Source organism: Polypterus senegalus, chromosome 16 (assembly GCF_016835505.1).
Source record: "Polypterus senegalus isolate Bchr_013 chromosome 16, ASM1683550v1, whole genome shotgun sequence".
In the NCBI taxonomy this organism is placed as follows: domain Eukaryota; kingdom Metazoa; phylum Chordata; class Cladistia; order Polypteriformes; family Polypteridae; genus Polypterus; species Polypterus senegalus.
The window spans coordinates 82,838,762-82,857,173 of NC_053169.1; the positions used below are offsets into that span (position 1 = coordinate 82,838,762).

General features: G+C 38.4%; 1 protein-coding gene across 3 annotated transcripts in view; it reads right to left on the reverse strand.

Annotated features, from left to right (window-relative positions):
• The window catches only part of LOC120516269 (echinoderm microtubule-associated protein-like 6), a 347,341-nt gene that overhangs the window by 17,264 nt on the left and 311,665 nt on the right, over positions 1-18,412 (reverse strand). For all 3 annotated transcript variants that reach the window (XM_039737818.1, XM_039737817.1, XM_039737816.1), the window contains 4 exons: positions 14,424-14,538; positions 7,587-7,775; positions 5,741-5,913; positions 4,567-4,729 (listed from right to left, as the gene is read on the reverse strand). In XM_039737818.1, coding sequence (XP_039593752.1) covers positions 4,567-4,729; positions 5,741-5,913; positions 7,587-7,775; positions 14,424-14,538 — 640 coding nt within the window. The remainder of the gene's footprint in view (positions 1-4,566; positions 4,730-5,740; positions 5,914-7,586; positions 7,776-14,423; positions 14,539-18,412) is intronic.

Here is an 18,412-nt window from a genome sequence, read left to right on the forward strand (position 1 = left end):
TTGTGGGCTTATTAGTAAATAATTGTCTGAATAACCAGAATATTAAAAGGAAAAACAAATTTACGAGGAAAAAGTGGGACGTTACACATCTAACACATGTAAATACCTGCTTTACGCAATAAAAATACAGTATAACCAGCTTGTAATTTCTGGATGATTGTAGTGAGAAGTCAAGCAAAATGACTCCTTTTATTGGCTAACTAAAAAGATTACAATATTCAAGCTTTTGAGGCAACTCAGGCCCCTTCTTCAGGCAAGATGTCATACAGAAACTGGAGTTGCCTGTGTTTCTATACACACTAGGACAAGTAACGACATTGGTAAACCTTTAAGTGAGACATCTTACATGTAAAAAATTAATAGACCTCTACAGGCTAAGATTCATTTAACAAGAGAGAAGAACAATGTATAGTCAAGATCTTCGGATAAGATGATTGTGAAAAGCATAGAAACAGGGAAATAACAGTTTGCATAATGAATTTGAGCATCCAAACGGGAGAAGAAGTGAGTTGGGACAGAAACCTGCAGCCTCAGGGGGCTCTGAGGACTGAACATTGAGAATCACTGGCACAGGGCACCAGGCAGAAACCCGACCAAGATATGGCACCAGTCCATCAATGGCTGCAGCAACATATGCACCCAGCCAACTAACTATCACCATCTGACATTTCAAGCACGTCATCTGGATATCCGAGGAAGACATAAACAAACACTGGGAAGAAGTTCAAAGTCCACAGAGACAAGAAGTGTGTGCAGGATTTAAAGTCATGACACTTGACTGAAGAAGCAGCAATGCCCATCACTGCGCTTTACAAAAAACCCTTTAACTTGGCCCTATACAATCAGTTAGATGCCCACTTAATCCAGTTATGCCATCATGGGAGACCAGGGCCTATCTGGGCAGCAATCTGTTGTTGACGTGACTGGGGTGTCAGGCCTATAAAGGTGTACAGGCAAACCCTGCCTAAAAATATTGCTAATCCTGACAATTTACTCTCACCTTTTTAATTTTACTATTTGTTATTTTTGCCTTAAAATTATTCATACAAATTGAAAATAGTTACATCCTTGTCCAGGACACCACTAACTGACATTTCCTTATTGAGAAAAAGTCCCTGGGACTAGAACATGTCATCTTCGGTGCTTGTAACTGTAACCCTTTCTAAACACGAGTCCCTGCTTGTACTTGAATAGTGTTTAGCGGCCATGCCTCCAGAAGTCCGTGTTCAAGGCAAGGCTCACTTAGTCTCTAGGAGGTGCCTGCACTGCCTCCTTGTACCCGCACGGGTGTGTGACACCGTCAGTGACCAGAAGAAGAGCGGGTGCAGTGTCTCATGGAGGGCTGGCTCGTAAAAACCTAAGAAGCTAATTCAGAATATTGGTGGGTGGAACAATGGCATTTCTTTTAGAGAAATATTGGGGCCTTCTGACCATTTTTCTTAAGGGCTAAGAAGAAAGCATTACCGAATTGTATTAAATCAACTAAATGTTAACAAAATTTCAATTTAGATATATTTTGCTGTATTGTGATGTAGTGTTTTTAGGAGCGACATGATTTACTTTCAAGAGAGTTGTTGGAGGGAAAACCAAATCCAGTTTTTCTTCAGGCAGTCTCCAAATAGAATGTAATTTAATTCATGGATTGGACTTGCCCTTTTTAGATACCTACATGTTTATTTGGCTCACACCTTTATGAAGATTTTCAGATACATTTTCATTGTTTATATACATTATTTTACAATTGGAGCAGAAATTAGTTCAATAGTAAGAAAGGGATCAGGAAGTGGTCCAGCAAACTTGGAGATGATGGTCCAAAGCTTTACACCACTACTAGACCACACTTCTGATACTTTCACAACTGCCATGTCTAGCAGCAAGGATAAAAAGCAGAAAGAAATCTGAAATATCTCTTGTGTACTTTGTGCCACACTGGTTACCTTGACAGGAAGTGACTTACAAAATGATTTTGTGGCAAAGTCATGAGTATTGCTTGTTAAAAAGCTTTGATTCTTTATTAAAGATGACACTTGTGTTAGAATTTAAATGAAAGAAGAAGCTCTATCATATGACTGCTGCCCGACTCAAGAAGAAGAAGAAGAAGAAGAAGAACCAGAGGAGGGACTTTTCTTTCTCCCCAAATCTATCATTCCAATGTGAAAAGCAAAATCTTCAAAAGTAGTCATTAGCCTTGCATCAACATTAAGTACGGGCACTTTAGGTAAAGTCATGAATGTTTTCTGGCAAGTTTACCAAATTAAAAATATGAAGAGATAGTAATTCCACCCATTCGTTCTGTAAAATTCTTCAAGCCATCTTGAGCTGGATGTAGTCCATCGGTGAAGAGCAACGTTTAATGCCTGCAGATGTTGAATTGTCACCTGGGATTTAACAAGGCCACTCCAGAGGACTGTTTTTCCTTTTTTTAAGTATTTTTGGTGTACTGAGGGTAGATTTACAGTGAAGTATCAGATCTCTTGCAGACTACAGAAGGTTCTCCTCTAGACATTCTCTGTACTTTGCTGTATCCATTTTGCTACCTGTGTTCACAATGCTACAGGACCCTCACACAGAGAAGGATCGTGTTTCACTGGAAAATGTGTGCTTCCTTGTGCCAAACACAATATTCAGCATTGAGACAATAAAGATCATTTGTATTCTTATAAGACCATACAATCTTACACAATTCTCATTCAACCACATTCATTTTGCCATTCTCCCAGCCAGGACCGTTTTGTAAAAACAACCACAAATGTGGAGGACTGATTTCCATAAATCTGCCACATTTTTCTTGGACGCCTCTTAAAGCATGTGTCATATTTCTATTGTTTATTAAAAATTCTTTTAGCATTTCCCTGATTGGCAGTTTTTTTTTTTAAAAAACACTAGGGGGCTCTGCTCCCTGCTCACTTTGCTCACCAACCCCAGGGTGGGCACTATGCACTAGCCACTCCGTGGCTCTGCCACTCGCATACGGGGAAGTGGATCGTTACATATGCATAATAGAACTAACTATTTTACATTACAGCAAGTAATTAACCATAGTAAAAAATAGTAAAACATAGTAAATTCAAAGAAAATTATGTTTCCTTTTGCGTTAGAGGTATTTGTTGCGTTATACATTTTCGTTCTGTTTGGCTTTGAAACTAATACGCAAATAATTTTTAAACTAACACTTTTACTGTAAAACTTCAGTAAAAACAATATTTGGAATTAACATTTTGTCAATATCGCATTGAATTTTGATTCTGTGTTTGGAATTACTTTGTGACAACTCAACGTATAACTGCCCGTGAGTGAATAGCATTTCTTTCCCTCTAGTAACCTGTGATTTGTTAATTGTCATAGCAAAAGCTATTCTAACAGGAAACTGTAAACGTTTTAATACAAATGGCATATCAAGATCTAGTTTGGTGTCTAATGTTATCTGCGGTAGATGACTACATTACCTTTGTTCTTGCCAGTTAAAATTTTACATGTCAGAATTGTTCAACCAATGTTTAATGCAACTAATCTTGTCCTGTTGCATAGCCCATTACTCAGACATAAATTACACAATAAAATTACGACACATACTTCTTTCAACAGTAATTCGTGCGGTGGAAGACCTAACGGTGTTAACGGTTGTAGATATTCTACGGGATATTGTAAGTTGATGTTTTCAACTTCTGCACCATCACCACTGTTGCAGCATAGTCAATTGATACGCATTTAACCAATTTGCCGTGTAACCAATCGACAATTCTCGCGTTAATTTGTTTGACTTCATCGTTTCTCAGTGCTAGGATTGCCCGTGTACTCATTTCTTCTGTTGATAACCCTACGGGATGCAATTCTTCATTAAGATTTGGACATAATAAGTCTTCTTTTATTGGGAACTTAAAGTGAGGAAAACATAAATATTTATAAGATATTTCAGATTAGATAAGATATTTATAAATATTTATAAGTGCAGGAACTGTGTCTGTCAAAAGCATTCACACAAGTGAGAGGTGAGAGGACCGTGGGCCGTTAAAAAAAAATCTCTTGGGAATAGTCTCGTCTTGTCTCAAGATTTTCTTTCATAATACAGCAATATCCGAGAAAGATATGTAAGCTCTTCGGAAAGTTATGTCATTTTTGTACCTCATCTCAACAGACCTAAGGAAAAGACTGGTATCTAAACTTGAACTATTGTGAATCCCCTTCATTATTCAGATCTAGACTCTTCATAAAGCAATACATCACCCTCCTCGTTGTCAGGGTGATCACAGACCTCCTAAAAAGCATTTCTTTTGAAAAATATCTTTTTGTTTGCACTCAACAAGTCGCAGATGGTCCCACAACCCTGCCCCGGATAAGAGGGTTAGGAAAATTGGTGCATAGATGGAAGTTCCAAATGGTCCCAATTGCTAACATTCCTTCAGCAGGAATTAATTTCTAGTCCAAGTTAATGTTGTTTTAACATTGGTAAACAAAACAATATTAACACATTTTTAGAGCAGTAATTTGAAAACCATTACTACTTATTAGGCTAAAAGGTATCGCAATAATTATTCAGAATTGCAAGAGTTTTTCAGAAAGTTGTACCTCAATGAATTTGCTATCAGCAGAGAAATCCATCTGAATTACGAAGCTGGGAATATCTTTACAATATCCAATTCGATTAAGAGATGGCCCCAATGAAAGGTCATAGAAGTCAACAGTGTTTTCTACCGAACCCACAGCCAAGAACTTGTTATCGGGGCTGAATCTGAACAGAAAAAGGAAAAGAGTGAATGTTACTACAGTACTCCACATGAAAGGAATGTGCATGGCAATACTTATTAGAAAATGCTGCATGTGCTCCGACATAATTATTATTGAGATCTGGAGTGCAAGAACACAGTTCTGGTTTGGTTGGCAGTGTGAGGCCTGCAAACTACACAAAGTTACCTAATTTCGGATTACTGTGACAATAAAACAGAATCTCTGAAGACCTAAATAAAAAATCTGGACGTGTTTAGTTTCAAAAACAAACATGCTGTAAATGAAATTTCTCAGTGAGTCTTTTAGGCTTACCTGACCTTGGAGTTCAAGGCTGCATTGTAAATAGTAGACAATTATAGATAGATAGATAGATAGATAGATAGATAGATAGATAGATAGATAGATAGATAGATAGATAGATACTTTATTAATCCCAAGGGGAAATTCACATAATCCAGCAGCAGTATACTAATACAAAGAAACAATATTAAATTAAATAGTAATAAAAATGAAAAGAATTAAAATAAAAATTAATGTTCGCATTTACTCCCCCGGGTGGAATTGAAGAGTCGCATAGTGTGGGGGAGGAACGATCTCCTCAGTCTGTCAGTGGAGCAGGACGGTGACAAAAGTCTGTCACTGAAGCTACTCCTCTGCCTGGAGATGATCCACATGCAAGAACTGTTTAGTTTCACACTTTGGTTTGGACTAACCTTTGGTCATTTTCTGCATTATTAATATTATTAGTTGTGTTCTACACTTCAATAAAAAAAATATATGCTATATTGTGTGCACCTCACAGGAATATGTTTAGAATTACATTTTTGAGTAAGTGCTCTGTTAAAAATAAAGAATGGCTTTACCCAAATAATAAACTGCTACTTCTTACTACAGAACAATTCCATACTCACAGTATAGTATTAGTGCCTTAATAGTCCGAACTGTGCTGTGATGAGGAGGGTCATTTAAACACAAGTAAATGTGGAATACAGATGTTCTGTTAAGTAGATCGTACCTGATATCCTGGACAGCTGCACTTCGGTCTCGCTTCTTGCCCCAGACCTTCAGTGAATTTACCAAAAGGATGATGAACTCTCCATTCTTCATGCCAATTGCAATCATCTCTCCATCTGGACTGTAGTACACACATTTAGCAGCATTGCCAAGGCTCACTTTGTTTAGTAGTTTCTAATTAAATAAATGACAAAATAAATGTTGTGTTCTGTAATATGCAGGACATATTAATTATAATACAAATAACTGAAGCAATACTAAAATCGATACAAAAATATTCATTGTTTCATTTCTGAACTGCTTATTCCACACCAGGGGTTCTGTGTGCCAGAGCTTATCCCAACAGCAAAGGGGCCAACACAGAAGTTAACCCTAAATCGGACACCAGTCCATCGCAAGACTCCTACTGGTCTAATTTACAGTCGCCAGTTATGCTGACCAGTACTTTTGTGGGTTTTCATCCATTTCCCCAGAGTACCTTGAGAATAATCTACACCAGGGGTCTCCAACTCCAGTCCTGGTGAGCTACTGTGGCTGCAGGTTTTCATTCTAACCCTTTTCTTAATCAGTGACCAGATTTTGCTGCTAATTCATTTTTTGCTTTAATTTTAATTAATGCACATCTTAAGACTCAGGCCCTTTAATTATTTCTTTTTTCCTTAATTAGCAACCAAACAATATTAAGACACAAAATGTACCAACACATAAACAACAATCTGCGCCCATCACACGATAACTGAAAATAAAGAAAGGTGAAGGCCTCAGTGATGTTGATCTGCTCAGGTCCACAAAACATTTTGACAGCGCTCTTAAAAAATACAATCAACAATTTTGGAAATGTCTGCCATGGCAGAATGAGCGCCATTGAATTAAATAACGGGTTTAATTAGCAACGAGAATTGGCTTCAAATTAAGAAACTGAATGATGACTTAGTTGGTCATCTGTCATCTCACTTCAAATCAAATTTATGTTTAGGTGCCGTTTAAGGAAAAAAGAATCAATTCAGCGGTCAGAGTCTCAAGAAAAGTCAATTAAAATAAAGGGAAATAGTTAGTGGTTACTAATTAAGAAAAGAGTTTGAATGAAAACTTGCAGCCGCAGTAGCTCTGCAGGACTGGAGTTGGAGACCCCTGATCTACACAGACAAGGGCAAAAATGCAAACTCCACACTGACAGAGACAAGGCAGGATTCAAACCCACAGCGGCACTGTGTCACACACCGCTTTTTACTCGCAATTGAAAGTACGATATAATACACTATAACAGACTAAAGTTAGAACCTGAAAAATGATTTTACAGTGTGTACAAGAGTCTTAAATATTCTTTACATATGAAGCAAGAGATACACAAACATGAAATACTTATACAGGACGAGTCACGTAACTTAAGAGACAGTATTAGGACTACTTTAATTTAACACCAAATACAATAGTTTTAAACCCTACAAAGTCAATGGAATCCAAAAGTTTATGAATGCCAATACAGATTTTCTAATATTGCTGGCCCAAGATGAAATAAAACCTATTAACTTTGTTAGCTTCTCTTTTTCTTGTTCCTTCACCTATAAAAAACCAGAGGCTCCCACACCGGAGCTCAGACAAGGTTGTATCATATGAAGCTTTTTTTGTTCTCCAGCAAACTGTGAATTTTTTTTTTAAGTTTAAGCATGGCTGATCAATACCAAGTCATGTCAACTCCATCATAAAGACTGATTTTTGAAAATAAGTGTTAATAGTAGCAGCAGCAGTAGTGCTGTATGATGATAAACTGTACTCGAGACAAAGAATATTAAGAAAAAGGCTTGAATGCACCAAAAAAATGCATATTTGCACGATTTGACTCCTACCTTATCAGAAAGATCCCAGATTCGTATTGTTCCATCGTCACTTGCTGTAATAAATGTATCTTTGCTGGGATGGGTGGCCAGTCCCCAGATTTCTCCTTCCATGTGCCCGTTAATCAGAATGTTGGAGGCTGCATTCTTTTCCCCAACTTCTATTATCTCTCCATCTTTAGTCCCCACTAGTATCTTCCCCTATAAAATAAGATTTCCCTAGTTGATAACAACTTACAGAAAGTAGCAGCACTGATGGAAATTACTTTAGATGAAAATGATAAGTAACTAAATTCTAGCATGCAGGAGAGCAGCGACACAAAGCAACCCTTTAGACCTATAGCTTGGCTTCCTACTTGAGATGATCCTCCAACGTCAAATGCCATGTTCACAGTTTTATGAAGGAGGTGCTGGCACGGCTGATGCAGTGTTGAACTTTGTCCTTGCTTTGCTTAATAGCCCACTATTTTCCATTTTGGCTGGCATGCAATAAAATGGGCAAGATCCATTTTTACCAAGGAGATCTCAAGTCAAATCTGAGTCAGTGCTGGTGCGAGTACAAGTGTACCCTGGGATGGACTAGCAGTCCATGGCTTCTAGGACAGGAGTTACTTTCCCATCAGTCTGTGCTAGGGAAGCTGTTTCAAACAATGGATGGTTGGATTTGCATGAGATAATCATCTTTAGGTCAGAAAACCATGTTAGTTTTCTTCACATTGCAAAAATGTTAAGCAGTTGTAACAATTTCCATCACTCATTAGAACATTGTAGATGAGAACAGGCCATTCAGCCCAACAAAGCTCGCCAGTCCAATCCACTTAATTCTTCTAAAATAACATCAGGTCAAGTTTTGAAAGTCCTTAAAGTCTTACTGTCTACCACACTACTTGGTCTCTTATTCCAAGTGTCTATCGTTCTTTGTGTAAAGAAAAACTTTCTAATGTTTGTGCGAAATTTACCCTTAACAAGTTACCAACTGTGTCCTCGTGTTCTTAATGAACTCATTTTAAAATAACAGTCTCTACCCACTGTACTAATTCCCCTCATAATTTTAAACACTTCAACCATGTCATATCTTAATCTTCTTTTGCTTAAACTGTAAAGGCTCAGCTCTTTTAATCTTTCCTCATAAGTCACCCCCTGTAGCCCTGGAATCAGCCTCGTCGCTCTTCTCTGAACCTTTTCTAGTGCTGCTATGTCCTTTTTGTAGACCAGAGACCAAAACTGCACACAGTACTCCAGATGAAGCCTCACTAGTGTGTTATAAAGCTTGAGCAGATCCTCCTGTGACTTGTACTCCACACATCAAGGCGCTATATATATAACCTGACATTCTGTTAGGCTTCTGAAGTTCATAGCTTAGAGTCCACTATGACTCAACAAAATACATTTAACTTCTGTGTTATTTTACTTTCATTCTTATTGGTAGAAAAACTTATAATAATGCAACACAGTTTTGACATGACAATTCTTATAACTAGCTAACTCTATCATGTTGTCTCATGATACTATACACTTAAGGTACAGTAGATTTTGACGTTAGCTGAAGGGGCTGCAAGTATATGGCCTAAGTGTGATCTCAAGTAGGAAGCAAGCACCAGGAGCCACTAAGGGCAAACTCTGTCTTTGTTTTAAAGGCCTAGACTTTCCTCACTAAAAAGAAGATTACGTATACGGTTGCAAGAGCAATTGTGTTTGACATGCAGGTCTTTTGTAATGCAGTAACGCCACAGGATGTGCAAGCTTGCAACCGAGACAGTGAAAGCTGCTAGGCACCCAACAAACCTGCTTCTTTCTGTTAATATGTGACGCTAAATGACAGAGAGAGCTCTCAGTGTTTAGTTTGCTTTGTCTAAGTATTTGCTTTCCTCTTGGCACATGTCAACAAATTATACAGTCTGAACAAAAGTTACATTTGGTTATTTTTTTTTTTTTTAAAAACAGTAAAACATTATACATTCAGAGCTGCTGAATTCAATATGGAAAACATATTACACATCTCTTTTGTTTAATGCTTCCAAGGAATGAAAGGAGATTTTTTTTTAAATCTGTAGATTTGTGGAACACAGTGCAGAATTAAAAAATATCCTGTGTAGCTGCAACCCAGTGTCTGTTCCTAGTAGAAGCTACAAAAAGTTTAATGAACATTAACACTGAAATTAAGTAACATTTAACAATTCTGTAAATTGTTTATAGTGTCCATTTAATAGAAAATGGTTATGTGGGATAATTTGTGATTTTTTTAGAGTTAAATGTTAAATAAAAAATACATGTTCCTTTATTTGTGCTAAGCTCAGTACATGCACCTATAGGATGCTCCAAGCCAGTGGCGGGCAGAGGGGGCAGTCTGCCCCGGGCGGCACATTTTTGGGGATGGCATTATTGGCCACAAGGCTCAGTACAATTCGTCTGTAAGCAGCAGGGTTCGGAAAAATATCACTCATGAATGAAAAAAGTAAAATTCTCTGATTTTTATCCACAAATGCTTCAAAAATAATTTTCAGACTGTCCTTCGGTGACGGCATCAGACACAGCAGTTGAAATTTATGAGGCAATAACAAAAATAAACATAGCCATTACACCGATAATAATTTCTAAGAAGTAAAACAACTAATTTACAATTTATAATTTCAATTCATGCAGCACGGTGGCGCAGTGGTAGCGCTGCTGCCTCGCAGTTAGGAGACCCTGGTTTGCTTCCCGGGTCCTCCCTGCGTGGAGTTTGCATGTTCGCCCCGTGTCTGTGTGGGTTTCCTCCCACAGTCCAAAGACATGCTGGTTAGGTGCATTGGCGAACCTAAATTGTCCCTGGTGTGTGTGCTTGGTGTTTGGGTGTGTGCCCTGCAGTGGGCTGGCAACTTGCCCGGGGTTTTGTTTCCTGCCTTGCACCCTGTGTTGGCTGGGATTGGCTCCAGCAGACCCCCGTGACCCTGCAGTTAGGATATAGCGGGTTGAATAATGGATGGATGGATGGATGAATTTTGTTTCGCTATCATTCCGAGTGTGTTTTTGCTCTGCATAGAAAACATCCCCACCTATCACTTGTACACGACACTGGTTCTGGTTTTCGCAGTGTAATTAAATTAAACTAATAATCAGAACACGGCTTATCAGTGCGTCTATACTATATTTTTGTCTATTGATGCTTACAAATAATTATATGTGAAAAATTATTGCTGTTTCTCTATATATGAATAAATCTATGCACAATTTATCTTATTTTTTCTCTATACATCACTTTAATTTTCTATTTAAATAGATTAACATATTCAGATATGTTGGAGGGCGAAAATTGAAGCACTGCCCTGCCCTGAGTGGCACGAACTCGAGCTACGCCACTGCTCCAAGCTAAATGCTGAATGACTATAGTAGAACACTAAGTACAAAAAAGTCACAGGATGACAATAGAAGAAACAAGGACATCCGAATTCAAATGTAATGCAGTACCTTCTTGTAAACCCATCTGCTTCTTTTACGGAGTCACTGGGTGTCGGAGCCCACAGAGAACAAGGCTGCAACTAACCATGAATGTGACGCTATGCTAGTTGATCACTGGGGCATGTCTGCACACACTCACACCTACACACACACCCTCACTCAAGGCAGGCGTGTTGAGTCCCCTGCTGTCTCTGTCTCCACGTGTGTAATGACACATTTTAGCACACTAACAAATTCTAGACCAGTCCAGAGACTGCCCATACAGGTAACATCAATCCATCCATCCATCCAATATCCAACACGCTATATCCGAACTACAGGGTCACGGGGGTCTGCTGGAGCCAATCCCAGCCAACACAGGGCACAAGGCAGGAAACAAATCCCGGGCAGGGTGCCAGCCCAAAGCAGGTCACACACCCACACACCAAGCACACACACTAGGGACAATTTATAATTGCCAAATCACCAAACCTGCATGTCTTTGGACTGTGGGAGGAAACCCACGCAGACACATGAAGAACATGCAAACTCCATGCAGGGAGGACCCGGGAAGCGAACCTGGGTCTCCTAACTGTGAGGCAGCAGCGCTACCCACTGAGCCACACAGGTAACAATGAAATCTTAATTTTTATGAACAGAATTTCTGTTTTGCTGTGTAATTTTGTTTAGGGTGGAAGAGCTTCGTACCATTACAATTTAATTCATTAATTCATTTATTAATTTACGTTTTAGGGAATAATAAGTTGTCCCTGAAAATGTGAGTCCAAAAGCAACAAACTCAGAATGGTTATTAGATATATATGCAAAGAAAAGTAAGAATGTGTTAATTTGTTAGGATGCAATTTAAATGTACCCACCATATGTATAAAATGTTCCAACAGTGGGTCCACGCTGCTCTCATAATGGCACGTTAAACTGAATAAGTGAATGTTAGCTGGAGTGCCTGAGACTTTTACATCTGCCTTGTAGTTAAGCTCAAGTGTGATATGCACTGTATGTGTGCTGTGTGCCCAGGAACACCACCAGAGACACCTGAGAGATGTATTCTGAAGGGAGGCAATCAATGGTCTAGAATGCGGGTGTCGAACTCCAGTCCTGGAGGGCCGCAGTGGATGCAGGTTTTCATTCTAACCACCTTTGTCATTAGTGCCCTGATTTTGCTGCTAATTAACTTTTTGCCTTAAGCCGCTTTTCCACTGCATAGTACGGCACAGCACGGTTCAGTACAGCTCACCTTGGTTCGGCTCAGTTTGGCTCGGTTTGCGTTTCGACTGCAGTTTAGTACCGCTTTAGAGTGGGCAGGATTATTCACGTGTCGTTATAGTTGCGCCGCCTCTACTGCAGTGACACCGTGGAACTTTTACAACAACACGCAGACAACGACAACACTTTAGCTCGACGACGCGCAAGGGTAAGCATCTAAAAAAAGCACATCACTAGCTAACTTTTATCACTGTTGCAAAGCATAAAATGAACTTAACTGCCAGTGTAACATTAAAATGCTGATTCTGTATATTACAGATCTTCCACATTTTGCAAAAAAGTCGCCGCAACAGACCATCTGTTTGGACATTTAACCGTGCTTCAGAGTGGTGGGATGTGATTGTTCCCGGTTTTACAAACACTCAGTGGCTGGAGAACTTTCGAAACTTCCGCGTGTCTGTACCTTTAAAGAAAAGAATAGCCAGTGACGCAGTAATGACGATTTTCTCCAGCCAATCAGTGACCAGCAGAGTTTACACGTCACATTTTGGTAACGGTTCGGCACGCTTGGAACCTCGGCTGAGGTGGTACTAAAAAAAGGACCAGGTACCAGGTACTGTTCCCAGTGGAAAACGCCCCAAAAGTGAGCTGTACTGAACCGTGTCGTGCCGTACTATGCAGTGGAAAAGCGGCTTTTGTTTCAATTAACTTGACTCAGACCCCTTAGTTGTCTCTTTTTCCTTAATTAGCAGCCAAACAATAATGAGACACAAAAGAAGCCGCCACATGACCAGCTCACCTGTGCACATCACACAACATTTGGAAATAAAGAAAGGTGACCGTCTCGGTGAAGTCAGTCTGCTCAGGTCACCAAAACATTTTGACAGAGTTCTTAGAAAAAACAAAAAAATCAACAGTTCTGGAAATGTATGCTGTGGCAGAAGGAGAGCAGCAACAAGCCATGGAATTAAATAACAAGTTTAATTAACAACAAGAATCAGCTTCTCATTGAAAGATTGGTTGGAGTTTGAAATCCCAGTTTAGCTGGTCATCCGTTGGCTCGTTTCACATCTCATTTCTGTTTGACTGTCATTTAATAAAGAAAAGAATCAAATCAGAGGACTGAATCCTTAAAAACAGGGCTGTTAAAATGAAGGGCAAAGGAGTTAATTAGCAGTGAAAACTGGCCACTGATTAGGAGAAGGGTTAGGATGAAAACCTGCAGCCACTGCAACCTACCAGGCCCAGAGTTTGACACCCTGGCACACAACTTCCCAAATACGTTTATCTTGGCTAAATTATTGTTAAATTAACCACTTATAAAAATTCCTTTCGTGAATGTCCAGAGATTTTGTTCAAATGGAGCGACATTTTATATTTGGTAGAACTACTGAATAATAAGATTAATTCCAACTTAAAACGTTAGATGGCTCTCATCAAAAACAAGGATTAAAAAAGAAAGGCTAATGAGAAAAAGTTGCGGGTTAAGACAATGAAAAATCTGCAGTTGGGTGACATAAAATGTGGAAATGTACCTGATGGCCTACACCTACTTACACATTAGCTAGTGGTGTCACTGAGAGGTAATGGGAACAACAGCACTGGCACTACCTATTAAATGAAAAAAGCCGAGCGGCTACTGAGCTCCCTAGAAAATTAGTTTGTTCATACAGTTCACAGAAAATCAGCCGTTGAAATGTTTCAGATTTCATCATCCAAGAAAAATGTTCAGCTCTTGTAATTTGGGACAGGAAGGTTTGTTTTGATTTTCTTTTATTAATTTAAAAAATATTTTACAGTTATTTGATGGGTAGAATTCATTTTTTCAATGATTAAGATTTTTTAAAATGTTTTATTAATGTCATTATGGTGACATTGTTTTATTTTTCTTATGGGTGCTGCCATTTTCCTACTGATTTTCATGGCAGTCATCTTGTTGGCACTCTGCTTGCTATCGGTCGTGTTATTTTCAGGTGTCACAATGCATGCTCTCTCTGTAAAAGATGGTGGCACTCTTGTTTCTATTTCCAATATAAACAAATTGAAACTAAAAAGAGATATGAGATACGATACTGTATATTCAACATTTTAAAGGGAAACAATTTTGAAATATAGTTTAAAATTAATGTCTATAATTTGATGGTGATTAACAGGAAATGTTTAATTTTATCAAAGAAATTATAGACAAATGAAACTCCTGTGTATTACCTTTCCTCGACATACAGATCGGACGCAGTCCACAAGCTGACCTGTCTCCAACTGAAATGCCCGGCATCTTTTCATTTCTTGATCCCACAGTTTTACAGCTCCTCCTTCTTTAGTCCTTCAAAAATATTTATTGAAAACAATAAAGCAAACATGTTTCGTTACATATAACATAGCTTTAGGTTTAAATCAAACTACAACAAGCCAAAATAAGTATTTTTTTCAGAACATTTTCATCACTTTTTTTTATTTTTTCATCTGTCTATTCACACACACAATTAAAATTACTGGGTGTGAAAGTCAACCCTGCGTACTGAATGAGATGCAGGATTTTAAATTATGCCAAATTTGATTAACACTGCAAGAAATGTAGTTTGCACTGCTGTTTTACAGCCCCAGAAGCCTACGTTTAAAATCAGTGTATTTTACAATATTTTACTATACGCAGCGCAACAGCACTCAGTGTTATGCTATTATTACCAACAAGAAGAGTATATAAAGTAACCAGAAGAAGAGATGGAGTTGAAAGCCAAAAAAAGGATTGAAAACCATAAAAAGAAAGAAACAGTAACCAAAAACAAAATGTGAGATGAAAACTGTAGTCAAAAATAACAGGCACAAGTTGAAGACTGGTGATTCCTAGAAGATAAGCAAAAGCACGGACGCACAAGTGTATTCTTGTAATCCATGAGCTTGACTAAGGAAGTGATTTTTCTAAGTGACTTTTAACACTAGAAACCCTGAAGCCGACGAAAATATTCGTAATGCCACCTTTAATTTCCTCACACCTCCTCATCAGCATCTTTGTTTTGCAAATGTGCCAATGAGCAATGGCAGCAGGCAGCCTGCTCACTCATCCCTCACTGAGGCAGCAGAAGTTGGACAAAATTCTCACAGCTGAGGTCTCTTTATCTGGGAGTTAGGTGTCTGGAAATGTATAGGGTAAATAATATATATATATTACATTTAATGTGTGTTCCGTGTCTACAACGATCTGTGAAAATGTAGGATGACAGGAAATGCAAGGCAAGAAATGCTGAACACAAAACTAAAACGGAAACTTTTTTCATGTTATAGTAATAATGACAACATTTTGACGTGAAGTGTATAATGTGTGAGGACTGAAGTCCAAATATGAAATAAACACATTCATAAAAGGTATAACAAAACAAAAGCACTTTTATTCATTAATATAACCAAAGAAAAATAAATTATTTGATTTACATGTTGCTGCTGATGAGTGAAAACCAAAGCCCATATATCAATCGACACAAAATAAATATGTGAGCTTGGCTGGTGCAGAGGTAAGAACTGCTGCCTCATAATCAAGAGGTTGTGGGTTCAAGCCCAGGATCTCCCCACATTTATCATTTTGAGTAGTAAGCTGCTATTACTATTATATAATAAAACTAGAGGGCTTTGCCCCCTGCTGTCTTCACTTGCCAACCCCCTGGCCAGCGCTATGCACTAGCCTCTTTGCGGTTCTGCTGCTCGCGTATGGGGATTTGGAAACAGATTTTTATTTTCATATGTGTGTTACATTTGCATCCACAAGACATATAACTGCCCGTGATTGCATTTCATTTCTTTCTCTCTATTAAATAAAACACATTTTTTGAATGTTTGGCTCTGAGATTTGTTAATTGTCTTTGCAAAAGCTATTCTAATCAGAAAGTGTTAGAATTTTAATACAAATGGCATATCAAGATCTCCTTTGTTGTCTAATGTTATCCACGGTAGATGTACTACATTACCTTTCTTGGATACATCCTTTGTTCTACAGTAATTCATGTGGTGGGAGACCGGACGGTGTTAATGGTTGTAGATATTCTTTGTGATATTGCAAGTTACTGTTTTTATCTTCTGCACGATCACCACCAACTGTGTCAGTATATTCTATTGATACGCATTTAACCAATTTGTCGTGTTACCAATCGACATTTTTCATGTAAATTTGTTTAACTTCATTGTTTCTCGGTGCTAGGATTGCCCGTGTACTCATTTTTTCTGTTGATATCCCTTCATGATGAAATTCTTCATTAAGATTTGGACATAATACGTCCTCTTTAATTGGGAACTTCAAGTGCTGAGAGCGCAAGAAGTGCGTCTGACAAAAGCATTCACAAGACTGAGAGATGAGAACACCGTGGTCTTGTTTTAAAATGGTTGCTAGGGAGGGGCGTGACTTTTTAAAATATCATGGCAATATTCTTGTCTCGCGGGACTAGAAAAAGTCTTTTCCAAAAGGTCACGTCTCATCTCCTGAAAAGTCTTGTCGCATTGAAAGATTTTTTTTATACAATAGAGAGACATATATTTGACATATGATAAAATGGGGCCAACCCTAATCATTCAAAATGGTGGCAATAATGGTATAAATACTACAAAAATAACAAAAAAAATGTAAGTCATAAATGGAAAAAAAACTGGACAACAGATTCATGATATGCAACACACACAAAATGAACAAGAGGAATGCAAAAAATAAATTAATAAGTTCTCAAATATAACATAATACCCCATCAATGGCAGGGCTTCTGGATGTGCCTATCTGGCTTCGTGGAATATTCATATGAAACCGATCCAAAAGGTGAGGACATCAAACCAGACCCGGGACCATTCCTTGGGTTCATAGCCCTTCCAATGGACAGGGTATTCAGAGAAAATACTTTTTCTCTCTTTAGATTGTGATTGGGACCTTTGACATTCCAGCTCACACAGTACACTGCTTGGTCAGAGAGAAACTGTTTCTGAACTTTTCAGAACATTTTGTAACATAAGTAAAAGTAGTACATTTATACAATAGCTTTTTTCATATTGTTGCCGAGTACTGTGGCTACGGAGCATATTATCATGTAGGTACTTATCGTTGTTGGGGTAGAAAGGATAAATTAGAAGTAACTTGCTCTCATAAGTCAAATTCCTACCCAAGTGAGGCTAGACGACACTTTGCAAAGTCCCAGTCCTCTGGCATGCCAAGAGACAGAGCATATCCAAAACAAACCAAACCCCAAGCAGTGGTGTAGTAAAGATTAAAACTGAGATACAGGCTAGATACAATACACCTAGGGTATGATGTTAAGTATAGTTGTGCTTGAAAGTTTGTGAACCCTTTAGAATTTTCTATATTTCTGCATAAATATGACCTGAAACATCATCAGATTTTCACTCAAGTTCTAAAAGTAGATAAAGAGAAACCAGTTAAACAAATGAGACAAAAATATTATACTTGGTCATTTATTTATTAAGGAAAATGATCGAATATTACATATTTGTGAGTGGAAAAAGTATGTGAACCTTTGCTTTCAGTATCTGGTGTAATCCTTAAAAACAGGGCTATTAAAATGAAGGGCAAAGGAGTTAATTAGCAGTGAAAACTGATCACTGATTAGGAAAAGGGCTAGAATGAAAACATGCAGCCACTGCGGCCCTCCAGGCCTGGAGTTCGACACCCATGCTTTAGGATGAAAAAAAAAAAAGTTTAATAACACTGCAAATAACTAAATACTTAGTGATTACCAAAAGATACATATACAGTGGAACCTCGAGATACGATCACCTCTGCATACGAGAAATTCAAGATAAGAGGAAAGTATGAGCGAAAAATTCGGATCTAAATATGAGCATTGGCTCGCGTAAAGAGCCACAAGCCAGGCTGTGGGTATGTGTGACTCGCTTCCCGATCCGCCTCGACTCGGGGATTCACCCAAGCTGACGCTGCCCGCATTTAACGTGAAAATAATTATTCCACGATGCCTCTCAAGAAGATTGTTGCCAGTAAGATTAAAGAAGTGTCGGCAAAGTGGGAAGAAGTTTAAACTTTCTTTGAAGAAAATCACCCTAATAAAGCAGTGTGTGGGCGCACCATGAACTTGTGTAACGACAATGTAGTGTTGCATTTTAGGGGCATCTTAAAAAGAAGACAGAAGCAAGTGTCATTAGATAAGTTTTTGGTAAAGCAACCTGCAACTAAAAGAAAGTTAAGTGATTCT